A 27,490-nucleotide genomic window follows, 5' to 3' on the forward strand; every position below is an offset into this window, starting at 1 on the left:
CACCTGCTGTGAGAGCCTAAAAGCACTTCTGCCTGCAAAGAGGTTTAGGGCCTCCGCACAGCGCCTCACCAGCGGACTCAGAACCACAGGACAGCAGAACCGGGATCCTGCCCGCTTCTCTCCCCACTTCGCAGAGAGGCCCGCAGTCTAGAGAGGCACGGGGGAGCCACGGCAGGTGAGGGGAAGGCCCAGAACCTGGAGGCCCGTGCACCCTCGTACGAGGTGGCATGGACCAGCGATGCACATGGATGCTGGGGGCAGCGAGGCCTGGGCTTGGGTCCCAGCTCTGCGACTCACTTAGGAAGTTCTTTGTCTTTCCTAAGTCTGGGTTTCTTGGTTGTTGAAAGGATTTTAAAAAAGCGACACAATATTTAATGTTACAGTATTGACTCACAACCTTCAGAATGACCCTTATTAAATAGGTATCCCCAACTCACAGATGAAGCAAGCATAGAACAGAGAGACTAAGTAATTTGTTTAAGGCCACAGAGCTAATAAACGAGAGCCAGGCTGCAAAAGCATGTCTGGTATGCAGTAAATATTCATTTTATTTCTGCCTGCAGGTGTGGTGGGGCCCCCAGGAGAGCACGGGGGCTCAGACAGGAGCAGAAGTGATGTAGGAGCCCTGGTTTATGCCCAGGCATCTGAAGAAGGCCCCCGGCAGGGAAGGAAAGGGGGAGGCCAGGCCCATGCCACCCTCTCTCCCCCCACCTCCAGGCTGAGTGAGAACTGGCTGCAAGCAACATGGAATGGCCACTGGACCGTAAACCATTTATTTCCAACTATAAATAAATCTGCTCCCCAAGCAAAGATGCTTTCCAGGTGATGAGGCCCCAGCCTCTCCGTCTCCTTTCTGAACTGCTCTGCAGTCTAAACCCAGTCCCCTTAGAAACCCATTATGTCTCTGAGATTCTAATCCTGGCCATCAGAGTCGGGCAAACAGAATCTCCTGCTGTGGTTCCAGCACTGGGGCCATGTGGCTGGGGCTCACCCTCTGTTTGGCCAAGCTCTGAAGGGAAGGGTAGGAGCCAGCTCCACCACAGGGCTGTCCCCGAGGCCCAGCCTGGGCAACTCCCAGCCCCCTGCTCTCCACCTGTTGTGAAGAGCTACCAGGCCCACCTGAGCTGCTCAGCTGAGGGTGAAGCAGCAGCTCAGGTGGGGAGCAGCCTGCATGCAAGCTCCTCCCCCTGCCTGGTCACTGCTGTCCCTGGGCCACAAAGTACTCCTCCTCCTCGTTGTCCTCTTCCTCCTGCTGGCTGCTCCGGAGCAGCAGCTCCAGGTCAGGACTGGAGCCCAGCCCCTTCAAAGGCTTAGGGTTTCCATCACCTTGGGATAGAGAGAGACCCAGGTTAGAGATGCAGTAATGGTTTTCTTGGTTTGCCCTGACTGGAGTGTGCACTGAGTCACCATGGCCCCCGCCACCTACTCTCAGGACATGACCCCAAGTCTCCCTGGAGGGTGGTGGCCGAACCACTGAGCATCCTTCCTGAATTAGAGAAATGGTCAGTGCAGAAGTGGCTGGACTGTGTAGGCTGGGACTGCTATGGGGAAGCCGAGAGCACCTGCTCCTCCTGGCAGTGCTGGGGTTGGGTGAGGGGAAACCCGGAGAGTTGTGGGGAGAATGACAATGGAAAACTATGGCCTTGGAAAGGGGCCCTGGGTTACCTCTGGAGTGTAGGGCTTTGAGGGTGACGTGCAGGGCTATGCCTGAGAGGCAGAGGGCGAAGCCGAGCCAGTTGATGAGGCTGATCTGGTCGCCCAGCAGATGAGCTGCCAAAAGCAGGGTGCAGACTTCCTGGGGGCAGAGAAGCAGGAAGGGGGAGTGATTAGAAGGGGCTTCTCTGCAAGGAGGGTGGGACATGGGGGCACTGGGTACATGCAGGACAGAGCCAGACCTGCCCAAACTCCAGGGCCCAGCAGGCAGGGCAGGCTGGCCCAAAGGGCAGAGGCAAAGGGGGCTTCTGTGAGCCAAGGGCCTGTGGCCCTCCCTCTGGGCTACTGAGATGCAACAAAGAAGGTGCTTCTGTCAGGATGGAAAGAGGCAAACTGGACCCAGGGCTGGGAGCGCAGGTGCTGGGCCGAGACCCTTCCATGAGGCACCTTGCAGGTTGGAACAGAGGGTGACCCCAGGCTCTGCAGGACACACGCTGGCCATGGGGGCTTCATAAACAGTAATTGCCAGTGGGACTGGTGGGACAATTCGTTCCGCAAACTACAGTGTGTGCCTTAATCGCTTGGCTGGCAGCCAGGAGACCCTTGGGAGACCTGCATTTCTGGCAGCACTGCTCCAGTACTGGCACTTTCCTGGTCAAAGAGAAAATTCCCTCCCTGGCCCTGAGCAGGGAGGTGGGGAGAGATGGCAGGCAAAGGAAAGGGAGGAGGTGAGGCGAGAGGAGAGGTGGAGGGAGAGGGGAAGAGAAGGGGGAGTACCACTAGGCAGCAGCAGAGGCAAGGCTGGCAAACACATGGCACTCGTGCCCTAACTATGCCTTGCTGTGCCCACAGGAGGTGCTGCCCATCAATCAGGGAACTCTTTTCTGACAAGTCAGGATGGAGGCTTTCGACCCAGGGCTCCCGGCCACTGCCAAACGATCCAGTGGCCAAACAATCCGTGGGTCCTTAGGGAGACACGAATGATGCCTGGCCTAGCGCGGTCAGGCCTGGCTTTGAATCCCAGCTTAGCTACTTCCTAGCTGCGCAGGCCTGGGGAGGAGCAGCTCTTGGGCTGGTCCCCTCCTCTGTGGAATGGGGATGACCACCCCCACCACCCCCAGTGCAGCTGTGGCGACTGCAGGGCGGGTAAATGAGAGCGCAGTACTTGGTGCCTCTCCTCTCTGCAGGGCCCTGGGGGGCAGGAACTGGGATGGGAGCACCTCTGGAGGGTTCCCCTCTAAGACGACACTGGCATCACCTCCAAGTCTGTACCTTAAAAATGCCGGCAATGGAGAGAGTGAGGCTGGAGGTTCTGGAGACCAGGAGGAACTCAGAGAAGCCCAAACCAAAGGCGAGAATCCCGCCCAGGAAGAGGCTCCCAAGTACCCGCAGAAGCAGCCCTGGGTCCTGGAAACGGAAGATTTTCTCAGATGTGGACAAGTGAAGACCTGCAAGTGATGGGGAGAGAGTGGGAGGCTGAGGCCTGCGAATGCCCACTGGGTGGCCTCCCCGGGTCCAGCAGGCCTGCCCCTGCCCTGCCCAGCACCTGATGAGACAGCCCTGGCTGAGCACCTGGACCGTCTGGAGCCCTGAGAACCTGGCTGGGAGATATAAAGGAATCTCACCAGGTGGCCTGAGCCTTTGGGAGACTGGGGTCTGCCGGAGAACCCCAGGGCAGTACAAGACAGTGATCCCAACAAGGAATGCTGGGAGGGCTCGTCCCAGCCACCAGCCTAAAGCAGAGATGGGGTGGGGCACTACTGAGAAAACCTCTGGAGTGCTGGGGTGGGGGAGAGAGAGTGACCTGGTACGGCTTCTGCTGCGTTTACATCCACGGGCTGGAGAGAGATGGGGCGGCCCGCCCAGTGAGCCCCACATGCTAAATTTCAGACAAAACCATCTCAACCAGCCTCTTCCCGTTTAGTACAGGCCCTGCCATCTTATAGCTCTAGATTGCAGTCTGCCCACTGGTAAAACAAGAGGGTTGGGACGAACACTTCTCAGAAAGAAATAAACATACACAGGCACAAGTAGATATACACTATAAAAGCCATATTCCTTTACTCCAGGAACATACACACGCACACACACACACCAAATTTTGCTTAGATTTTCAGAAGATCCACGGCGCCTCCGGCACCACCCATGTGAGAGAACGACTCCTTGGGTCCCTCCCAGCAGGAAAGTGCCCGTCGTGTACGAGCAGGGTGGGAAGGGGAGCCCTGAACTAGGCATGACCAGGTGCCCAAGGCAGCCCGAGGCTGGAAGAGTGCTGGAGACTTCTGGAGGGAAGCACCAAAGAAACGCAAGTGACAGCTCCCCCCAGGCCAACAGGCTCACAAAGTAGGACATCGTGTTTGGTGCTGGGCTCAGCAGTACTGCAAAGGCCTCGGCAAATTGAAGGGAATTCGGGGAAGAGCAACATAAGTAATGAAGGCGCTTGGGGGATTAATTTACCAGAAAAGATTAAAGGAGCTAAATCCATGCAGCTTTGCTAAGTGACAACTAACAGGGGCTTTTGGATGCGGGTTTGCAGGGATGGGGAATGGTGCAAACACGCAGGACGACAAGGCGAGTGCGCTGTCTGCTACAAGGGGATATAATGAAGGAATGGGGAGAGATTTTAAAAAGGACAAAAATAAGGCTGCAGAACACAAGTTTCCTGGACAACGGGGCTGAGGGATAATTTTCTCAGGAAGATTTGAGATGCTTCACTGCTTGAAACTTAAGTGGATGGGGGGCAGGATTCTCTGTAATGACCCTGAGGACAGCCAGGACTCTGGGTAGGAAGGATAAACAAAGACTAATCCCAACGCATCTGAGGACGGAGGGGGGGCTGCCACTCGCAGCCTGGAGAAGCCGTCATCACCCCCTCTCGCCTCGCCTCCCCTCTAGGGAGATGACAGTGGTGGAGACCAACTGCTCATCCCCCAATCCCTGCACCTAGCCCTGGGCCCCATTCCTGGAAACACCCCCCGGCCAGTCCTGAACTGCCCATGCTCCCCCAAACATACGCCCTGCGGGAACAGGCCTCGGCACTGCCGACCCTACCGTGCCCTCTTCTCAGACACCCAGGCTCCCTCTCAGCCTCCCAAATGCAGGGCCCAGGAAGCTGCTGGACTCGCCTTACCACTCTGCTCCTTAGAGGCAGCACAGCACAGCGCGTTAAGAGTAGTGGTTAAGAGCCTGGAGCCAGGCGGCGGGCCCAAATCCCGGCTCACATCTGAGCCAGGGGATCTTGGGCAAGTTATGTATGTCTACTCCTCTGTGCCTCAGGTCTTTCACCTATAAAATGACACCCCATAGTACTGCTGTGAGGATGGAATGAGCTAGTACGTTTTAAATGATGATAGGCGTATCTTCTGGGCTCTGTAAAGAGTCCCTGCCGTTATTGTTGGCTGTATTTTATATACGCTTTCTATGTCCATTTATCACGCTAGGTTCCAACCTTCTTATCAAAGTCTGTCCAGCCCCCAAACCACATGCGACTGCATCTTTGACCTCTCTGACCTCTGCAGTGACCAGCGCTGGGTTCAGGGCAGGAATTTGGAATCTGCTGAACAGAGGTGCCCCAAGGTGGATGACCAACGTACCTTCAAATATGGCAAAGAGAGGGAAGAGCCCCAGGAACATGAGTGGCTGCAGGTGGAACATGGTGTCGATGGGGTTCTGGAGCCCTGCAGGGTTGGGGGAGGGCGAGCCGTCAGCTCTGGCCAGCGCAGCTTCTCTTGCTGCCCCTGGAGAGCCCCCACCCTGCCTGGAGCCAGGGACCCTATCTCTGGGCAACGCATGGCACAGGCTCACCAAGCTCAGCCTTCTGCAGGAGCATCTGGGTGAGGGTCCAGCGGATGCCGCCAATGAACGAGGCGCCCAGCACCAAGGCGAAGCCCTCCAGGTTGAACTGCGTGGACTTGTAGGTGAACATGAAGAGGCCCCCAGCAATGAGGAGGACCACCAGGACCAGGGCCGCTCGCTGTTAGGACGGGGAGCAGTTGCAACCAACTCCAGAGGTGGAGCCTGGGAGTCAGCAGTCCTGTTGGCTGCCGCTGGGGCAAGAACCAGCTCCCTGCCCCTGCCCCCCGGAGGTTCTTGGCCAGCATCCTGCCCATCGATGTACACAGGGCTGAATGCTGACATTCAGCCAATACCTGCCATCGCAATTTGTAAAATCCCAATGCTTTCCATGGTGGGCCCACCCCCACCCCTGGACCTCCTTTGGTCACTACCCCTGCCATACCAGCCTTAAGTATTCCGAATGTGGCCCCTGCAACTATGTCCTTTCTCAGAGAAAGGAGTCACTGCCACCTGGATTTGGCCTGTCTCCTCTGTCACACACAAGCCACGCTCAGGCTCCCTCTTTTAGCCTTAGCATCTGGGGGGTAGGAGGGACCAAGGGAAAGTGGGGCCTCACCAGCTCCTCCAGCTTGAAGATCAGTGAGAAGATCAAGATGAAGAGGACAGCGGAGGATTTGGTCATTGTGTACCTGGAAGAGAAAATTACCCATCACGCACTGTTGGTGCCTGGGGCTCAAAACCCACCACCGAGAAAGGCACCGAGCACACACGTCAGTGGGCTGGAAAGGGAGTGGGCGGGCAGGACCTGACTTCCCTGCAGACTACTGGCTCTGCTCAGGCCAGCAAGGCTACCTGGGGACAAAAGACTGAAAGAAGCTGGCCTGCTTTGTCTGGTTGACAAGTGACCTTTTATGGGAGCAAATCTCTGATTAAGGGACCTCTGGTTACCACCAGGGAGGAAAGGCTGTAGATGTGACACTGAGCTCACCGAGTCCTATTCTTTATCTACCCTCTATGGAGACTAGGGTAAGGGAAGAAGGATGAGAGAAGAAAAAGAGAAGGCAGGGATTTTGCTCTCTGAAGCAAAAAACCTGAGATAAGAAATAACGAACTATTACGTGCAGCCCCTCTGTGCCCAGGCTAAGCTCTGGCACGGCTGCGTGCACTGCACACTGGTTTCCTTCCTCTGTGGCTCTGGCAGCCTCTCCCCCCTGCTATGGCTGTTAACCCCACGCCGCCGGGCAGGCGGGTGCAGCACCCTCTGCACTGGGCTTACGGAAGAGGCTGGCGACTTCCTGGAGAGCTGCTGGGTGCCAGGGAGGAGCTGAGAGAGCAAGGGCTGGTCCCAGAGAGAGGTGGAGTGGCCGGGTGCGCAGACAGCCAGCTGGACGGACAGAGAGAGCGTGAGCCTGCAGGGAGGTGGCAGGGTGTGGCCAGTACTCACAGCGAGACGGTGATGTAGAGGAAGCTCCAGTTGGACAAGCCCACGTCAAGCGCCGTTGCCAGTGCTGTGGAGACAAGGGCACCCCCCTGGGCAGTGTGAGCACGGTCAAGGGACGGCTGTGCCGGTTGCTGAAACACTTCCCTGGGGGCTCCCTCCACCCCTCCTTTTCATCCAGCAACTAAAGGGTCAACCCCTAGTCAGAAAAGGGGCCCCTCAGCTGCTGCTGGGGCAGTAGGGCTGGAATCCATCCTGACGCAACCTGTCAGAACAAGTTGCATCAGAATGGACTGATGCAGGGCCGTGATGTTCTGCTCCCCATGAGCGGTATTGATCTGATGCTATCAGGGATAAAACACAAGCTCCCTCATTCCCCACCCCGTGTGGCCCTGAGGCCCCGCCCTCCAGGATCCGTCCCCTGCCAGTCCTCTCAGGCTCCTTTCTTTCACTTCCTCTCACTGCCACCAACACTCTCAGTTCCCTTTCAGACTCCACAGGCACCAAAGCTCTCCAGGGTACAGGAAGGCCTCCCTGAGGTCCCCCTTCCCAGTGCCGCTCAGCCTTCAGGCCTGGACAACACCTGCCCTGCCCCTCCCCTGCCCCAAGCCTGGGTGACCTTCCCTGCTGCTGCCCCTACGGCACCAAGAGTGCAGGGACCTTGCTTTGCTCACTACTGTTTCTCCAGGTCTTAGTTCCGGCTCAGGGGACTTGTTGAAGGGCAAGGGACCCGCTAGTTTGTCTGGGTGTGTGGGGGAGCAGAAGATGGGGAAGAGGTATGAGGCAGAAGTGCAGGCAGGGACCAGCGAGGGGGCAGGAGTCAGAAGGCACAGTGGGGGGCGGGGGGTGGGCTGTGGAAACTGTGCCTCGAGGCCTCGGAGGCTTCCTCTTGTCTTGCCCAGGGTTTTCCCAGCAAACCCCCGGCCCCGGCACACAGGGCGTACCTGTGGGAGCTACTCTTCTGAGGTAGTCGGTCCAGCTCAGCACCACGCGGGCCCTGTGGCTGGAGCACTGAACCAGCGCCCTGGACAAGGCGGAGAACAGGAAGATCACGGCCAGGTGCAGCATGGTCATGAAGAGGGGGAAATGGAAGCTCTGTACGGACCAGAAGCACACGGCGCCCAGGCACCGCTGAGAGCCGGGCCGCGGCTGTTCCCGCTGCCCCTCGCGCCTCTTCCTGGTGGCAGCAGGGCTTTGTGGAGGTTGACGAGTGCTACACGGCATATGGGGGTCGGGCGGGGTGGGGGGCTTTCAGGTGCCTCCGTTACAAGCATTTGGAATGAGATTATTAGTTCAATTTTGGAGGTCCCAAGAGAGTAGGGGGCAGACCCGGGGCTCAATCCTAGCACGGCCTTGTCTCTGCCACTTCTACATGCCAGCTGGGCTCCCTGCTCCTGGGCCCCTCCCACACCACCTTCCATGGCTAATCCCCTAGAATAATAGCCAGTGTGGACTGATACATCTGTACCAATTATTAAGAAACTAAAATTTTTGGTTGGTTAGTAAATCACTGCTGCTGGCTGGAGCTTCCCCTCATCCCACCTTCCTACCCCATTCCCAGCAGATTTCCCCATTATCTAAACATTTAAGAGAAATGCCTGCTCTGGCTGGTTTCCTTCCAGGGCCCTGTTCCATCACTAAGTAAGGCTGGCTTCCCGTGGGACTGGTTGAAGCCTATGCCTCCCTGTTGTTAAAAATTAGGGACCTCAGCGCTGGCTACGGCCACCTTTTGCTCTGCCCCTGCCCCTGCCCCCACTGCCAAGGCCTCTGGGTTACCTTTGTCAGCCATTTGTTGTAGAAGGTGATGCCGATGGAGAAGCAGTAGTAGAGAAGGACGAGCCCCAGAGTCAAGAGCGCCTTCCACGCAAAGGCCAGGTCGAGGGCCCACCTCCCCATCCGGGGAAGCTGCAACGCCCTGGTTTCCTGGGTCGGTGGGTGCAGGCGTCTCTCTTGAGGGCAGCCTCAGGAGGAGCCGCTTGCGCTGGGCCACAACTCTCAGCAAGAACGTCTCCCGGTTAAAGGAGTTCTCTCTGACCCCATGACTCGGAGTGGTCAGCGGAGCCCCAGGCAGAGTCCTCACCTGAGGGGCTGGTGGCCCGAGTCAACCCTGTCCATGATCACGCAGAGGCAGGGCTCACAAGCCCCAGGCCTGACGCTGGAAAAACAAAAAGGCAGTTCTGAGGACTCTGGGCAGAGGTGATGCCTCTTGCAGCCGGAGGCTGGCAAAGGTTGCTTAACTTTGGGGTCGTGCGCCCTGCCTCTGCCACCCCATCCCCCAGGGAGGGCAGCAGAGGACAGACTGAAACGGCAAGGCGCTCAGAGCTCTGTGCCAGCCCCACTCTCGTCCCCTCACACTGTTCTCCATGAGCTGTCACCAAAGTGACATGTCTGATCATGTCAGATCATGGCTTAAAATCCTTCCATAGCTTCCTGCACTCTTGTGGTGAAGACCGAGGTCCAGCCTGAGGCCCGTGAGGCCCTGGTCCGGCCCCTGTTGGTCCACCCTCTGTACTGTTCCCACTGGCCACCTCTTGGCCAGACTCCTTCTGGTTTTGTGCCCCCTGCATTCCTTTCTGAGCTAATTCTCCTTATGCTCAGCTCAAACGTCTCTTCCTCAGGGACACCCCCTTGGCTTCCTGAGACACAAGGTGGTGCTGTCACGGCTCCCCTCGTTTTCCTTCACAGGACACTTGATGACATGAGCAATGTCTGTGTCCCCTGGGAGGCTGTGAGCTCCAGGAGGACCAGGGCCCGCTGTGCCCACGTTGCCCTTCCCAGCACACTGCAAGTTCTCGAGAGTGGTCTGATGACTCAGTGCAAGTGGGTGTGCACATCAGGCTGATTTTCAGGGGCCCGGTCTGGTCTTTAAGGGGTTAAAAATCAACCAAGGGGTTTGGAGGGACATGAATCAAGAACCCAATACCTACCTGGTCTTGGCCCTAACCAGAGACAGCACCTGCCCTAGATCCTGGCACCTGCCCTAGGACTGAGCCACTCCATGCTTCCCACCGGTCCAGCCAAACCTAATGAGTGCCCGGGGCAGGATCCAGTGAAATGACACCTGCTGCTTCATCTGCTTCCCCTCCCCCAGCTCGTCCTTTGACCCCTTCCCACTCTGCTGGAATGCCTTCCTGGAGCCATTTGGCCAGACAGTACCCCCGCTCCAATCCTTTCTGAAGGGAGTAACTGTACTTCCTTGCACGCTGGAACTTGTACTATCACTTCCCCTCCCCCAGGCTGCCTGTGACAGCTGGCACGAGACTTTGCCCCAGAGACTCCCTGAGACTGTGATTCTCTTCAGAGGAGCTTTGAAAATCTATGGTGGTGCTTTGGGGGGATGCTTCTGGTGATGAGCGAGCAGGGATATAAGTGGGGCAGTCCCACCTAACCAAGAATTGCTTTGCATCCTACATGGCTTTTACATGCATGTAGGTGAAATACCAGCTTAGAGTTACCTGAACCTAGAACCTGTTTTATATTGGAAACACAGAGCAGTTTTTTCATGTTTTTACTATACACTAAAACATCCCAGAATGTAAATGCCATGTACATTGAGAGGAGACTTAACTGTTTTTTTCAAAACTATATCAGTTTCCATTTCGGAGAAACCACATGGTCTACAGCAGTGGCACTCATGGTGGCACCAGCCTGCGCTTGTGGCTGCCATGCTCCTGGGTGTGCCACGTGTAGGTAAAAGCGTCTGATGTCTCCACAGCTACTCCTGGTACTGCTGTGCCAAAAACTTACATATTGAAATGCATTTTACTTTACTAACACTTACTTCCCTTTTATTTCTCTTTATTATAGTTACGGAATCATTGATTTTTTAAAAAGTCATGCATAGATAGTTGCTATTAATCATAAATTTCATTTCAGGATAATAAAGGGGGTTATTACAAAATATTTGTTATGAAAAGGGGGTCTAGTATCCAGTGGGGTGTCCTCGGTGACTTAATGCAGTACCACTGCTTTAAATGCCTCTGTAAGCTGATGTCTTCCAAACGTACATCCTGAGCTCTGATGCCCCGGGGCCCCTTAATATTCAACTCCTTACTGGTCTCCTCTGCTTGGTCTACTATCAGGCATCTCACATTCAGCATGTTGAAATGTGAACTTCTGTTTTTGTACCCACTCTGCATCCCAAACCGCTCCTCTTCCTGTTTCCCATCTCAGCAGATGCCACCACCATTTACCTAGTTGCTCAGACTAGAAACCTTGCTCTCATTCTTAATTCCTCTTTCTCTCAGTCCACATTCAACCAACAAGTACTGTCAGCTGTATCTTCAAAACATATCCCAAATACAATCAGATCTCACAACCTCCACCACCGCCTGAGCTGTCTTCTTCTCCCCTACTGCACTGGTCTCCTACCTGCTCCTTGCACCTCCCAGACTCCTGCTTACCTAGCTGGGGTGGAGCACACCAGAATCAAATCTAAGTCTAGCAGCCCTTAAGGCCCACATTCTTTACACCAAGATTTCTCAACCAGTGGCATTGCTGACGCCAGGAGTGGCTGATTCTTTGTTGTGGGGGCTGTTCTGTGCATCCCTGGGCTCCACCCACTAGATGCAGCAGCACTGTCGCCCTCAGGTGCGGCAACCCACAATGTCTCCAAACATTGCCAAATATCCCTTAGGGAGCAAAGTTGCTCCCAGTTGAGAACTAGTGCTTACTCCACACAGCCAATCACAAGGCATGCTGGTCCTAAGAGCACTTTCTTCCCAACAATCTCCCCCAGTGGGTCCTACACAGGAACTGACCTGGTTTCCAAGGTAGCGGAGTCTGTTCACATTTCTGTGAATCAACTCCCTGTATTCTGCTTTTGCTGTAATTCCTGCTCCAATACTGCAATACTCTCCCTCCACTTTTCTGCGTGGTCAAATCCTGCTTTTCCTTTAAAGCTCTAGTTCAGGTCCTCTACCTCCAGGAAAACTCCCATGACTACCCCAGCCCACAGGGAACACTGCCTCTAAGTTTAACAACACTCATTATCTTAGTGTTCAGAAGGTCACCTAACCACACACATAAAACCAGGCCTCAGCTAGAAGGGCCTTGGAAATCAAGTAGCCACTTACTCAACAGACACTGATTAAGCACCCTTGTATGCCAAGTACTGGAGATACTGATATGAGACTGATAGGAACTCCACCTTTATTTTATGATAAGGCTTCAGGGGGTAAATGCTTTTTTGTTAATTTCACTCCATGTTCTGCCTCACTACTTTCCCCTCGGAACAGTTTAGCTGGGAGCAGCACCCATAGCCAGGCAGAGCTGGTGTCCAGGGGAGGCGATGAATTGCTGTACCACCTTGCTCCCCTTTGGGCTCCCCAAATATAACACGCACAGTGTCGTTCAGTGCTTGAAAGTGGGACTCTGGAGTTAGAAAGATTTAGGCTCAGATTCTGGTGGTCTACTTATGATTGTGTGTGACCCTGAATTAATTAATCTCTGGGTCTTAGGCTTTTACAGTTTCCCAAACTGTGAAGGGGAAAAAAACCATCTGCTGCCTGGGGAGGGGAGTCAATGGCATGAGGCACAGCACTTAATTCTGGCTCACAGTCGGGGCTCATGCCACTGGCCTTCTTTATAGCAAAACTTCCCCAGGGCTGCTTGCCCTGCTGTTTCCATTCCCTCACCTCCTGCCCCCTCTACAGCCTCTCCTCACTGTTGTACTGAGTCAACATGCCCTTTCCTCCCTGTCACCTGCTTCAAAGACCAAGTACACGGGTACTCATCAGCAGCTTCCAAATAGCCACTGCCTCCTGGAAACACCTCTTAAATGCCATGACACCCCACTCTCCCATTTTTTTTCCTGCTGTTCTGGACTTTTTCTTGGTCTTCTTTGCTGGCTCCTCCACCTTAACCCAACCTGTGGAAATCGGGTGCCTGACAACTAAATTCTTTCCATTAGCCGAACCTCTTTTGTGAGCTCCAGACTAAATCCATGTAATTGCCTATCTGGTAGTCCCATTCAAGATACCTAAAACTTAAGATGCCCCAAGCAGACTTCTTGATTCTTTCTGATGCCCCCAACCTATTCCAGTTATTCATTAAATGCCAACACAACACACCAGGTTACTTAAACCAAAAACCCAAAATCAAAGATGATGCCATCCCTGCCCACTCTCTTTCCCTCATTCCTCAAACCATGTCTTCTCATTTCCACCTCCAATATAATTCCTGACCCATCTCCCTCTCTTCACCTCTACTTTCACCACCACAGCCCCTGCCAAAGTTATCTTTCACCTACTGAATCCTTCCCCCTTACAGCCTGGAGTGCACAAAGCAGCCTGAGAGATGGCTTTGAAAAGGCACAGAAGGCAGAACACAGCCCTACAGCCTAATCCCAACTCCTCACCACGGCCCACAAGGAAGGCCTCACACGATGTGGCCTCTGCAACCTCCTCCTCCGCCACTTTCCCCCAGCACCCACCACACTGGCCTCCTTGCCGGTTCTCAAACACATCAAGTCTGTTTCCTTTCTCTAGGACGCTCTTGCACAGATCTTTGCTTGGCTGAACACTTCCGTTGAGGTTTCAGCTCTAATGCCATTCCTCAAGGGCTCTCCCCCGGACCTGCTAGGTCCGCCTCCTTGTCCTCGTGGCACCTACCCACCACCTGACAGTCCCATGTTTGCATAGCGCTTGCCACTGCCCCTGCCCCTGTCCCACCCCGGGCGCGGCCTCTCTACAGGCAGGGTCGTGTCGGTAGGACCCTCGGCTGGGTCCGGGACCCGGTATGTCGCAGGTGCTGTTAATAGTGGCTGAACCAGCGTGAGACAGGCGGCCCGCAGGACGGCGACTGGAGACCCTTGCACCTGCCCCTGCACGGACGGGAACGCTGAGGCTCTAGAACAGGCAGGAGCGCGGGTGTGCCCCACGGCACCGCTTGCAGAGTCTCAGAGCCGGGGCGGGGACCCCGCTTCGCAGTCCCAGCCCCCGCCCTCCACGACCCAGGAGCAGGCGGGAAGGCCAGCCGTGTTCCCACTCACCTAGGACCCGGGTGCTCCGGGCTCCGGACCAGGATCCCCGGGCCGGAAGTGCTAGGCCGGTGCCGCCGCCACGCTGGGAGGGGGCGTGACTTCCGCCGGAAGTCGCTGCGGAGCGGGGTGGGGCCCGCCTTTTCCTGCCCGGGGTGTCCTGCGTTGCGGGGTCCGCGGGGTGTTCGGGACCCTTCTCCATCTCCGCCGAGATCCAGCGCCGCGTGCCCTCGTCCGAGAAATCCCTCTGGCTCAGCATTGAACACCTTCACGTGTTGTAATTATCTGTATCTCTCCTGATGTAGAGCAGGGACTCTGGGGCTGTGCGTGCCCCAGTGCCCTGCACACAGCAGGTATCCAAAATAGGTTCACTTATTTACTTTTATTGAACACGTTAAGTATTTACCTTTTATCCAATCCAGTGCTAGGCAACCGCAGAACCACAAAAATCTCTCACGGCTTTTTTTCTCCTGGGAACACAGGCTGGCTAGCTGACTGTGAGGTCAGGGGCGTTAAACTACTTCATAAGGCTTAGAAGATGAAGAAGTGCGGTAATTCTAAGTATTTATGAAGTTATTTTTTGTGCGCCTGAAACTTCTAAAGAATTATTTCGGTTTCAGTAGGTTGAGGAGGGGGAAAGCCTCCCAGGCAGAAGAAATGAAAGATTTCTAAAGGATGAGACTGAGCCTGGCTTGGGCACGGTGTTGTTTTGTTAACGAAAGTAACAACTATTGTTGAAAAAGTTCCGTAGGGAGCGTGGGCTTTACTCATCTTGCAGGATGGATTAAAAGGGGCACAGTTTGTGGACAGGAAGATGATTCAAAGAGGCCAGGGTTGCACATTTGAGACCCAGTTCTATGCTTCTGCCCTCCTCCAACCCCTTCTTCCTGGGCTCTCTGGCTTTAAGACGGCCTCAAACATTGATCCTTACAAGTGACTCAGCCGGGCCTACCTGGCCCCAAACCAGAAGGCTTAAGGTAAGAGTGTAAAAGCAGTGCTGTATACAATCTACTGGTGCTGTCGCCTCCGCCTACTAACATCACAGGCATTAGTTCATTCAACACTTACCAAGCCCCTACGATGACTCCCATTCTTGCCCAAGGTCTTGGCTTCATTCAGTCCTCAAGGCCCTTATTGCATGCACTTGCTAGGTCTTCTGAAAGAGCTTGTCCTTGCCTCCTCTTTCAGAGTCAAGAGGAATTGTCTATTTTCATTACAGCCCTCATTCAACCTAGCTACCAACCAAGGTTGAGGAGGCTTGGAGCAACAAAACACCAGCTAGAAGGCTTGGCACTAGCACAGGCAACATGCAGGGTGAGGAGTGAGGTGTCTGTAAAGCAGGCACAAGTACTAGAGCTGTTCTTGGCTGTGTCCCCCACAGGGAGAAGAGGGAGGACATGTTCATGGGGGTGTACAGTATGCCTTTTCCTGCTGTACCCAGCAGGCCTAGGCAGAAAACAGTTTGTCCCAGTGCAACAATCTGTGAGCATCATTAACGAGGAGGTATGTGTCTGTGCATGGCTGGTGGAGTATGGGGAGGGGTTGAAGTGGAAGGGGTCCTTGGAAGGTGACTAGAGAGTTTGAGCTCTCCAGATTCTCAGACACACTGAAGTCCTTTCAAGGTACAATCTCTATCCTTGGGCAGGGAGCAAGGGCAGGAAAACAGCTGGTAATGGGAACCACAGCTTTACATGAAAGAGTTTTTATTGAAAACATGGTTACTGGCAGGAAGCTTCCAGCTGCTCTCAGGTTACAGTCTTAGCTCAAAACTGGAAGTATTACTTTTTTTTTTTTTTTTTGCCCCATTTTATTTTCCTCCAAACATTCCATCCTAGAATAGGTAGATCTTATATAAATATATATACACGTATGTATAAGTATGGCCTACAGTAAAGAAAATATATAGTACACTCTTCATTGGATAGTACCTACCATGCCAGGCTAACAATACTGAATGCCACTACCATTTGTCTAAGGAGAGAGGTTGTGCGTGTGGTTTACAAGTGCTGCAGCACCAGGGAAGCCCATTGGCACAACTGTGGCCTCAGCCAGTTCCCTGAAATCATGGCCATGGCAGAAACTACCATACTGGGAAGGAGAGGAAGGGAAGGCAAACTTCCTGGGGCCTGGGAGGGCCAAAGGAAAGCAAACTGGAGGGGGATGGTAATTCAGGTTAGGTGGGAGATTTCTGCCTAAAGAAGGAAAAGATACAAACGTGGGGAGATGGGGGATGGAATCTAGTGACCTCACCATAGTCTAGGCCCATAACTCATCCAGGCTTTTCTTGCAAAGTTCCTTAAGTCTAAGAGGGTGGGACTTAGTCCAGAGGCCTTTGACTTAATAGGATGAGAGCTTGTAGGGAGAAACTTCCATCTGCCCTAATAACTGGTGGCTCCAGAGATCAGAGATATTAGAGCCAAACCTCAGAAGCAGCAGCATCTTGGCACCGTATGAAGCTGGAGTGAGTCCTCACGAAGAAGAGAAAAGTAAAGGCCCAAGGCATCTACTAAGCAAAGGCCAAGGCCTCTTCTTAGATCTGAGTCACAAGGCATGGGCCACCCACAGGCAGCCACTCCTAGGTACTCTACATGTCCAGCACACCTGTCCTCTGCAGTCAGCCTTACCTGGGCCAGCTCTTGCTCACAAGGAGTCCAGCAGACCAGAGAGCAGGCTCAAGAAGAAAAGGTGAGTGGCTATTGTTAAATACAGCTCAAGAAGCAGTTTCTTGGGCTGGAAGGCAAGGACATCTGCTGTTCATTCCTCATGGTCCAACCCAGGCTTTGCAGTGATGGGGAGGGCAGAACACCCTGCCATCTGACTCTTAGTGGGCAGGGACCAAAAGCAAGCTCTGGGTGGTCAGAGGAGGGTTTGAAGAATGGCTGGCATTCATTAGCCACCATGGCCACTACAGGTTCTATACAAGCAAAAAACAAGGCACCAGACTGTGAGTGTTTCTCCTGGGCCCCAAATCCCTTCCTGGGCACTGTCACTTCTGGCTCCAGGCTCAGCCATAGTGATAGACAAAGTCATAGCTGCTAGGCTCCTTGGGGACGGGTGGTGGGGCTTCAGGAATCTGGATATTCTCCAGGTCCAGGAGCCGCAGCTTCATCTCCATGCTCAGCAGCGTGTCCAGGTCACTCTTGGTCAGCTCGCTAGACATGTCCTTCCCCATAAGGGCACTGAGGCCGTCAATCCAGATGCAGTACTGTGGGGAGCAAATGGAGAAAACCTCACATGGTGGCTCCTGATCAACTGGAGGTCCTGCTCAGGTCCTTCTCGATGGGATTCACAAAGCTAGTTTCTTTTGGCACTATTCAATGTAGGCAAACTGGTTTTATATAGACCTGATAGATGCAAATCTATAATATCAAACATAAATTGAGATATTCATTTTCTCAAAATATCTTCTGGCTATTATGAGGGGATTTGCATTAAAACTCCTTAAAAATAATATGAAATAGGAGTTTTAAAAATGCAATGAACGAATCCAGCAAAATTAGACACAACTAACTGAAGTTGTACCCCAAATTAGTAGTGGTGGTGGTGGGGAATGTATATTAAGTGAAAAAAAAAAGCAGGACTCAAACAGGAATCACTGTAGGGTCTTGATTTTGTTTTGAAAAAAGAAAATTCAGTAGTAGAGAAACTGAACTCAAGCATCTCATAATAAAAAGTAACAATATAGAACTCTTCTCAACCCATTCCTCTAACTCATATTCCCTTTCCTGCTGTTTTCTTTTGTCCTTGCCTTTGTTCACCTGTCTCCTCACCTGATTGTCTCTCATTTCCTCCTTCCAGTAGCAGCTGAGGCCCAGCCCCCTCTTCTAGAAGCCCCACCTCTAGTTACCACTGATGGCCCTCAGAGCTCACCAGGCACATCCGAGGTCAACCACAGTTACTCATAGAGTCTTCCGGTGCTGCAGCTGAAACTGACAGCCCCTTGTCAGAAGGACCAGATCCATTTGATTTCAAAGCCCATGCCAGATCCACTACAACATGTGGCCAGGAGCCCTGAGTGGGGAGGATCTGCCAAGTTCACTTGGGCAAGTAGCGAAAGAAAATGGAAAGAGGAGAATTTTCTGGTTCCCAGTTGAATAAGTTAGTCCCAGTTGACCTTTATCTTTCTACTGGCAACCTTACAGTGCTGCTAAAGAGTGCCCGAGAGAGGAAGAGATGAGATGTGGAGGCGTTTTCAGGACGTGGAGTTGTCCTGGATAGTGCTTCACGGACAATTACGGGACACTGTAGATCCCCCCAGGGCCCACTGGATGGAACGTGAGAGAGTCTGGGCTATGATGTGGACCATTGACTATGGGGTGCAGTGATGTTCAGAGATGAACTTACCAGGTGCAATGGATGTATCACGATGATGGGAGAGAGTGTTGCTGTGGGGGGAGTGGGGGGCGGGGGCGGTGGGGTTGAATGGGACCTCATATATATTTTTTAATGTAATTAAAAAGTAATAATAATAAATAAATATTTAAAAAAAAAAAAGTCAAAAGTTGGAAACATAAAAAAAAAAAAAAAAAAAAAAAAGAGTGCCCGAGAGAGCCTGGCTCAGGGTAAAGGGCCCACAATGTGGTAGATCCTCGGCATCAGAAAGCATTCAGGACATGCTGCGGCCAGCTGCCCTTAGGGAAACTCGCCTGCTCCTCTCCTTCAGCCGAGGAGTGGCAGGGATGGTGCTGTTGCCCAAGGCAGTGCCACACTGCTCACCTCATACTTATTAGGTGCAATGAAGTTTAAGGTTTCATCAGGATCATACAGGATGGAAAAAGCCAGTTCCAGCACCTCCTGAAGGAGAAAGGGTTTTGGTTACTCTGGAGCAATGGAATGGCTGGACTCTGCCCACCAAGATCTTGACCAAAGTCCTCATCACAAGTCTCTCCATTCAGGAGTGATGTCAGCAAGGCCCCTACGTGTGCACACAGCCTGGCTGGAGGTAAGGCCCTGTGGAAGTCGACCATAACCCACCCATTCCCCACCCAAGTCATGCTTAGGATGTGTAACACTTTAAGTAGGAGAAAAGGTATTTTTCAACACTCAGAACCCCTTGAATTTCAGAGTCCATGACTGTACATTACCCCAAAAGTCGTATTTTATATTACCAAGATGAGATGACTGACTTCTTATTTCTATCATGCTATAAATGGCATTGGAAAATCTTAAAGTGTATAAAACAACAACAAAAATTGTGGTCGAGATGGAACAATTTGAGCATCAACGAAATAAGTGGATTGAAGCAAATATAATTTGCCTATATTCATGATACCAAAAAACAAAAGACAAAACACTAACACCCAAAATGGGTCACTGTTGGACAATACCAAGGAACTAACTTGTTATTTTCAAAACAGGCACATCAAGGAAAAGAATCAAGCATCTACCCTGCCTTTTAAATATAATCTGTTCCACTGGGAAACTAATAGTACATGAGGGCAAGTTTCTCCTTAGAGAAGTAGTTCAGCTAATAAATGAAAAGGAATAACTGAATTAGAATATCACCATTTTGCAAACCTTAATTTGCTAGTGGAACAAGGTCGACAGCCTACTAACACACAAGAAGATAACCAGACATTATGCACATCTTGACAGAGGAACACAGCACCGGGTATGAAGTCATCTTGCCAAAAAGTTAAACCTGAACTGGGTCAAGCCTCCAGATCCTACTACCAATTTACAGATCTGGGACAGAGAAACAAGTTGAACTACACCAGGGGGATACAATCAGCAAATTTCAGATGCTGGGAAACTATCACACTAGCAACCTGGTTTCCTCAACTAATAAAGTGGGGGGAAAAAAATGGAACTTCTAAATTAAGAACAAAAGACATTATCAACTAATCACAATGTGTGGACCTTATCTGGATTTAATTTATCAAATGAAATGGTTTTAAGCATGTGTTAGAATATATACATACACACACATATACATACATAGATATGTCTTTGTGTTATAATATATACATGTATAAACATTTACATATTTTACACAGAGAAATTATAAAACTTATAAGACAAAAATTCAAACAGATGGAATATTTGATATTAAATAACTACTTTTTATTTATTTTTAGGTGTGATAGTATTGTAGTTATGTTAAAAGAGCCCCATATTTTAGAGATGATACTAAATACTTACAATGAGATAATCTGATACTTGGGGTTTGCTTCATAATATAATAATAAAGGAAAGGAGCAAGTAGATGGCATAGAACTTGCCATGGTTGTTGAGGCTGGGTGATAAGTATATGGGAGTTCTATCTATTTTTGTGTATGTTCAAAATTCTTTTTAAGGAAAAGTTCAAGAATAATTTGAAGAGGGGAGTGGGGAAGAGAACATGTACCTGAAAACACCTGCTAGTGACAGTACTCTCCAGGTAACACTGAGCCAGCAACTCAAATTGAGGGCTCCTCTCCACTCACCTTGTTTTGTTTCAGAGCACTTTTCTCTTTCATGTGGGGACAATCTTTTCCAGTGACAATGGCCTTAATGTCTGCAACAGGAACTGATGAATGATGAGAATTAGTCTCTGGAAGCTTTACGCTGCAGGCTGACCTTGCATCTGGAAAGGAAGCCTCAGCCCCCAACCTCAAAAGGCTGCATTAGCTTGGGGAAGGTGGTGGCGGGGGGTGTCCTGGTACTGGGCCCTCCTCCTCATTTGCTTCCCATGGACCATGGCTGGCTAGGGCTGTGTCTTAGCTAACTAGAGTCACTTCAAGGCTTTTGGCTTTGTCTCCCCATGGAATGGGGCCTTAGACACTCACCTCATGTCCATTCTACAGTAGTGAGGATGACAGTGCCACAATAGCAAATGGCAGCAAAGCAGCTGACAGTTATGCTTACTACGTGCCCAGCACTGTTCCCAGTACTTTATTTACATTACTTACTGTCTTATGAGGGAAGTGTAGTTATTATTCCCATTTCACAGGAGGCAAAAAACCAAGGCAGAGGGGAGAATTAACTTGCATGGAGGAGAATTAACAGGCAGTCAGGGGCAAAGCCAGGATATGAATCCAGGCAGTCTGGTTTCAGACCTTATGGTCTTAGCTACTGCCTTTCCTCTACGTCTTATACCACCCTTTACAATCTATAAAGCACATTTACATCTGTGGCTCATTTACTTCTCCAAACAACCCTGTGGGTAGGCCAGGTAGGGACGGTCTCTGACAGATGAGGAAACAAGTCCAGAGAAACAACTTGCCCACAATCATATCCTTAAGTTGAAACAGAGCCAAGTCCAGAACTCATGTCTCCTAACAATGAGTCCAGGTACCATGGCACATCAACAGAGAAAAATGAACCTACTTTTCTCCTGCAGTGATTCAAATGTCACCTCCCCTTGAGGGTTGTCATCTAAGTCACCATAATGCAGAACCTTGTGGTTCAGTGCCAAGCGGCAGTACCAGAAACGTTCTGCAACACAAGGGGAAACAAAGCAGGTGAATGAGGACAGTTCTGTGAAAGGCCCAAGCATAAAAAGGGCAAAAGGATGACTTGTTCCCTGCAGGGTCCGTCCAGGTAGGCTCTCTCCCAGTAAGGACAACTCTGGTCAGAAAGCACCAGACCACTGGCCCAGCTCCTCCTCTTACCTTGCCTTCGGCGATTCCCAATCTTTCGGAAGCTACTGCCCTCACAGAGCCGGTTTAGGCGCTGCTGCTTGATCAGCTCAAGGATCTCGGGCTGGATCTTCTCCCTCAGTTCCCTGGGGGGGACATGCACCAGAGTAAGGCAGTCATAGGCACAGTGGAGTGGAGCCTCTTCCCCTGGACTAGGCTCCTCTGGGATGGCACTTACACAATTGGTGGGGACTGGAAGTCATCCTGACTCATCCTCTCGGACTGGCGTAGCCGCAGAATCTCAGAGTAGCTCAGGCTACGTAGTTTGCTCTTGAACTGATCCAAAGAGTTTGGTTTGGAGGGCAAAGCACGGGTGATCTGCTCTCGGACCACTTGCATAACCTAAGAAGAAAGGAAGCAGGCAGCCGACTTAACGCCTGATAATTAAATAGATAAGTCTGTGGCACCAAGGCTCTGCTTCTGGTCTTCAGCTTAGCAGGCACTACAAATATCTGCTGGGTGAATAAGAGTACTGACCTCCTACAGCAGTCTTAGATGGTTAAGTCAAAGGCCAAATGCCTTATACCTTAAATATTTCAATTAGTCAATGGCATGGTGGGAAGAGCATAGGTTTTTGGAATCAGAGAGAAATGGCTTCAGATTTTGACTGTGTCCCTTAACCTGTTTTTTTTTTTTTTTTTTTTCGACTCCCTTAACCTGTTCTTGAGCAAGTCACTCAACATCCTCAGGCCTCTAACTACTCATCTTTAAAGCAGGAGAAAGGAAAACACATCATCTGCCATATGCTGCCATAAGGACTATGAGATGCAATAGGGAAGGCAAACACAGTGCTGGGCACACTAGTGTTTCAATAAGTGGGTTAGTTCTAAAACAACAACTGCTAAAGGAAAAAACAGGATACCACATTGCATGTGCAGTATGATCTCACCAATGAGTGAAAAATCCACAGGAAAAAAAGACTAGAGGGAAACATAAAAATGTGAATGGTCACTGCTGGGGCTAGAATAATAGTTAACTTTCTCTTCTTGAACATTTCAGATTTCTCTATGCTTGAAAACCCCTGACTCCTAGATGAGTAGGTTTTGGGGGTCCAGCACAGTGCTCTAGTTAGAGTGGGTACTCAGACAGCCCTGAGGACTGAGTGCCGACAATGAAAACCCACAGCATGTATGTCATGCCAGCCCACTCCACCTTGCCCTAACCTCTCTGATCACACAACTACAGTGCCTACACACAGCAAGTGCTCAAGGAATCACAGTTATCACTGTCCCCTAAGGAGGACAGGAGAGGTACTGTCTCCACCAGGCAGATGAGGGCCCAGGGCACTGAGGGGGAGATACAGCTCCAGGTTACAGAGGAAGTCACAGCCAGACGGGACTGACCTTTCTTGTGACTCATCACCACAGACCAAGCTGGTTTTCGAGCTTAGGGATTCCCCAGGCTCTGCCCAGCTGTGAAAGACTGTCACGTTATTGTCCTGAGAGAAGCTCTGTGACACTGACCTTGTTGAAGTCCTCTGCTGTTGCCCGCATCTCCTTCCAGGTCTTGTTCAACAGCTGAATGCAGATTCCAAAGAGCTCTTCAAATGCTCGATCGTGGGTGAAGAACATCGGGTGGTAGTCGTTGCGACCTTCGTTTGCTGTGGAAGAAAAGAAACAGGGCAAGGGTGAAGCCCCTGCCCACAGACAGTGGGGATTTCCTTTCAGAAACTGGATCCTCTGCTACAAAGTCACAAGACGCAGAACCAGATTGAGGAGCACGGCTTATGAGGGGTGCCAGGTGGGCTTTCCTCCACCTCCTTGTCTTCTCCTCTGGGTACTTTTTGTTGGTCTGGCTCCACAGTTATAGACTCAGCTAGCACTTACACTTGGGAATAAATGGATGGTGGTACATATCCTGAACACAACTCAGATTACCAGTTCAGACAAAGCAACAGCCATGATTTCCAAAAACCAGGATAAAATGGATGACCAGCTCACATAGTGATTAAAAATTTATATATCAGGTTGTCCAGTCCCACTGACATCTGTTTATAATCTCAAGTCTCAGCAGGCTCTTGATTATAGAGAATGGCTGAAGGAGGAGAGGGCGCTGCACCAACTTACGTAGCTCCCCAACCTGTAGGATTTCACAGAGCATTTTGGTGAGCTCGATGGCACTGCGTCCAAAGGGGCATTCATGTTTGTCTTCTCGGCTACTGTTCTCCAAGACAATCTGTGGGTGGGGAGGTAAGGGAGGATTAGGGAGATGAGGGAGGAAGGCAAAAGTTGGGGTGCCAGCACTGAGCAAGCCAGGCCCCCATATTTACCCGGATATAGGTGTCCTGATGGACTTTAGCTAAGTATAACATGTTGTCCAAGGCCAGCATTCCAGGAGGAGTCTGGGTAAAGTCCATTGCAGGGTTGATATGGTTCTGGAGAAATAAAGAAACCTTATTTGAGACTTGGTAGTCTCCCTGTGAGTGGTGTCACCTAAGGGGCAATTCCTATTGCTTCTCCTCTCTATGCCACTAGCTCTTTGTACTTATTTCCGTGGTGGCTATTTTCACATGCCCAACTCTACCACTAGACTGTGAGCTGCCCAAGCCTGGACTGTGGCTAATTCATCGTGCATCCCCAGTTCCTAGCATGTTGACACTTAGTAGGTGTGCAACCAATATTTTACTGAATTAACCCTATCCTCAAGTTGCAGAGGTTCTGAATCAGAATATTCACTCTAGCTCTTTACTTAGCTGCTTTGGTGAGAGGACAGGTCCCTTTTCCTCCACCTTGGCTGATCTGCGGCCTTCTATAATACCAATGGATTTGTTTCCAGGGGGCCAAATGTGCATAAACTTACCAGGCACACTGCAAAAGCAAACCAAGCAGTCAAAGTCGCTCCAGCTTCTTACTGTCGTTTACTTCAGGGTTTCCATTAGAAGAAGCTCTCATGGATCTCTCTGGGTGGGCCCTCTACCTCCCTGCCAGGGGAGGTCTGCTCAAGTTGCTCTTTGGGGTACTTACAGTAAATCCCAGCATTTTGTAGTCCTTGGTGTACATGGCTTTTCGTTTTTCAGTTCCACTCCCAGTGACATTGCTGGGGTCAGACTCTGCATCAAATGCTATCCTCCTCAGTTCAAATATAATGTCTCTCTGTGCCTAAGGGGTGAAACAGGCAGTCAGCAGGTCATTCAGCTAACCAAGGAAAGCCAGGAAAAGAAACAGTGTCAGGCTTGTCTGGACAGAACTCTGGCTCAGTGAATCTCTGAGGAGTGCAGGACAGAATGCACTGGGTACACAGAGTCACCCAGATGAAGCAGATCAAGGTGAGGCCCAGAGCTGGACTTTCCAGAGCAGACACAAATCATTTCTGCAGAGAAACTCCAAACTAAGTGCCTGGCATCTGGCAGGTGTTCAACACATGCTTCTGAATAAACTAAAAGATGGAATGCACCACATTACAGAAGATCACACAAGTTGAACCAGGAAAGCTCTGCTTCAACCAGTACCTACCTGATCATTGGGGTCCATCTTGGTCATCATTCTTTCTTCCAGAAGGTTAAAGGTCAAGACTTGCAAGACATACAGCTGATGGGCCATCTCAGTTTTGATTGGACGATTCCCTCGGATCACATGCTGGAAAAACAAAGGCAGGGAGCCAAGGTTTGAACTGATTAGGCCTTTGAAGAGCCAAACCCACATTAGTGAAAAGTATGTTGGACAGGGAACAGTGCATTCCACCAAATATGGGGACTTCATGTTCTAGAAAGGAGCTGGAACATGAATGGGCTTGACTGAGGCAGAGATGATTTACTGCAGACCCAAAGATGCCACCCATTCCCATGCACTCCTCTGGGGTGGGGGAATAGAGTGATGGGCAGAGGTCGCACCTGCCAGGCCAAAGACGGCGGAGGCTACCCTGTTAAAGTTATGAAGTGGGAGATCAGCAACTGGACCATAATCTAATCAGATACCTCACAGGACTACTAAATCTAAGAAAACAGAGAGTGTGCAGAGAGGAAAATTTGCTTGCAGAATTGGACAGAATGCTTTTGTTTATCCTTAATTTAAAAAAATGTTTTACATGACTTAATCGCACAGAGAGGCTTCAAGAAAAGGTTATTTTCTTCCACATACTTGCATGAAGGGGAACCATCTAACTCCTTACCCAACTCTCCCACACTGCCTCCTCTCCCTTCTCTCCTACACTTGTCCATCTCCCTCTCCTTCTTATCACTTGCTGCATGTCCCACTTCTCTGTGTTCCTCCTACCATCTTCTTCCTCTCAGGTCATCACCTCTTCCCTTTGCCCCTTTGATGTAACCCTGCTTTAGGTCCTGACTTCTCTTATACACCATCTTTCTGTTTCTTCCTCACGTGCTTTGTCTTTCTCTGTCGCTCCTGACATCAATGCTTGATTATGTTCTTGCCTTCCACTATCCTGTCCTCACTCCCACCATATCCAGTCTTTCCTTCTTGTAGCTAGTGGTTATTATATTGGATAGTACAGATATAGAATATTTCCACTATTGCAGAAAGTTCTGGACAGATTGCTTTAGATTGCTCTAGAGCTCTCACTCTAGATGAATTATCATTTTAGAGCTCACTTTAACTTCACATCAGCTCTCTCTAGACTTGCTGTGGTCTAGATGAGTCTCTTCAGACCTGCGCTGTCCAATACAGTAGCCAGTAGTCACATGTGGCTGTTAAACATTTGAAATGTGGCTAGCCCAAATTGAGATGCCCTGTTAGAGTAAAATACACACTGGGTCTTGAAGCCTTACTATGAAAAAGAAAACAAACATTACATGTTGAAAGGATAATATTTTGGATACACTGGGTTAAATAAAATGTTACTGAAATTAGTTTCACTTATTCCTTTTTAATTTTAAAAATATTGCTACTAGAACATTAAATGTGGCTTACATTATATTTCCCCTGGACAGTGCTGCACTAGTAGCTCATATGGCTACTTAAATTTTAAGTGAGATTAAATAAAATTAAAAATTCAATTCCAAAGTCACACTAGCCACTTTTCAAGTGCTGAATATACTGGCCATCAGTTTGGACAACACTTCCATAACTGCAAAAAGTTCTACTGGATAGGGCTGTTCTCGATCTCTCTCTAGGGGGCTCCATCTCTGCTCCCTGCCTCTGCCTTCACCAGAATCCATGACTGTTCCCAGCCCCCTCAAGATCCACCTACCCCTCGCCCTGTTTCATGTATGCCCACTCCATCTCTGGGGCATGTGCTCTCTCTTCTTAGCTCAGGTTCAGTGTTTCTCTCAGCTTCCCCTTCTGACTTTTTCCTTCTCTGCTCTGCTCCTTTTCCTCTTTCTTCTACTTCCCTCCCTCTCTCCCCCTCACTGCCCAGTCTCTCTCTGCTTGTTTTCCCTTCTACTGCTACTTCTTTCCCTGCTCCAGGCCTCTTCTTTAGTCTCACTGAGCCTTTTCTTTTTTCTGTTGCTCCCTCTCTCTGTTCTTCCCACTTTCTAGTCCCATTTCATCCTCCTCAACTTTCTCCATAATTCATATAACAGCTAAGAAGAGAGCTTAAAGTTACCGTGGTAACAGTTTTCATTTACTTTAATCCTCCTTTCTCAAACTTACTAACATTATGGCAAGAAGGTAATTAATTACTCTTGCTGTCAGTGGCTTATAGAAGTACATTCCAACCTGATGAATTATGGTTTCAGAAGTTTTGCCTTTAGTCTTACTTGACTATGAAATAATGGCCATTTATTTAGTCAACCAAAAGTCCTGAAGTCTAAGCTAAGTGGCTGGACTCAGTTCATTCCCTAGACTTAAGTGACCATGCATTAACCTTTTCCTGGCAGACTATTTAAGTCCTTTCAGTCCTAACACTGAATTGTCTCCTGCAGTGGAATCTTTCCCTGTTCATGAGGCTTTGTCCAAAAATGAGATAAATGTCTAACTCATTAAGGTAAATAATAAATCTCAAACTTAATTAAATTTCCCTAGAAGTGTACTTTCACTCCCACACATACAGAAGATGGTGCCCAGGTCAGCTTTTCAGGAATGTAGAAAGGAAGGCGTGGGAACCTTT

At 50.5% G+C, this 27,490-nt stretch overlaps 2 protein-coding genes across 15 annotated transcripts in view; both read right to left on the minus strand.

The window, feature by feature from the left end:
• Positions 1-523: 523 nt before the first annotated feature.
• SLC35C2 (solute carrier family 35 member C2) lies at positions 524-13,972 on the minus strand. 5 transcript variants are annotated; one of them, XM_071211749.1, is made up of 10 exons: positions 13,878-13,972; positions 8,663-9,041; positions 7,831-7,981; positions 6,893-6,956; positions 6,065-6,137; positions 5,458-5,626; positions 5,247-5,330; positions 3,040-3,101; positions 1,666-1,795; positions 524-1,326 (listed from the first exon to the last, which is right to left on the minus strand). In XM_071211749.1, the coding sequence occupies exons 2-10, from the start codon at positions 8,780-8,782 to the stop codon at positions 1,196-1,198; spliced, it is 984 nt and encodes a 327-aa protein (XP_071067850.1). In that variant the 5' UTR covers positions 8,783-9,041; positions 13,878-13,972; the 3' UTR covers positions 524-1,195. The 5 variants fall into 5 exon arrangements, with proteins under 5 accessions (XP_071067850.1, XP_058143151.1, XP_071067851.1 ...); XM_058287168.2 differs by having other exon boundaries at positions 2,926-3,101; XM_071211750.1 differs by having other exon boundaries at positions 2,926-3,101; positions 5,458-5,670.
• A 1,579-nt stretch (positions 13,973-15,551) lies between these two features.
• Positions 15,552-27,490, minus strand: part of ELMO2 (engulfment and cell motility 2) — a 39,069-nt gene continuing 27,130 nt past the window's right edge. For all 10 annotated transcript variants that reach the window (XM_012529582.2, XM_004469897.3, XM_058287164.2 and 7 more), the window contains 11 exons: positions 24,937-25,059; positions 24,448-24,582; positions 23,754-23,858; positions 23,551-23,659; positions 22,948-23,084; positions 21,663-21,826; positions 21,458-21,570; positions 21,174-21,281; positions 20,291-20,373; positions 18,582-18,659; positions 15,552-17,070 (listed from right to left, as the gene is read on the minus strand). In XM_012529582.2, the coding sequence (XP_012385036.1) occupies positions 16,870-17,070; positions 18,582-18,659; positions 20,291-20,373; positions 21,174-21,281; positions 21,458-21,570; positions 21,663-21,826; positions 22,948-23,084; positions 23,551-23,659; positions 23,754-23,858; positions 24,448-24,582; positions 24,937-25,059 (1,356 nt within the window). In that variant the 3' untranslated portion in view covers positions 15,552-16,869. The remainder of the gene's footprint in view (positions 17,071-18,581; positions 18,660-20,290; positions 20,374-21,173; positions 21,282-21,457; positions 21,571-21,662; positions 21,827-22,947; positions 23,085-23,550; positions 23,660-23,753; positions 23,859-24,447; positions 24,583-24,936; positions 25,060-27,490) is intronic.

The sequence above is a fragment of the Dasypus novemcinctus genome, chromosome 24 (genome assembly GCF_030445035.2).
Source record: "Dasypus novemcinctus isolate mDasNov1 chromosome 24, mDasNov1.1.hap2, whole genome shotgun sequence".
In the NCBI taxonomy this organism is placed as follows: Eukaryota; Metazoa; Chordata; class Mammalia; order Cingulata; family Dasypodidae; genus Dasypus; species Dasypus novemcinctus.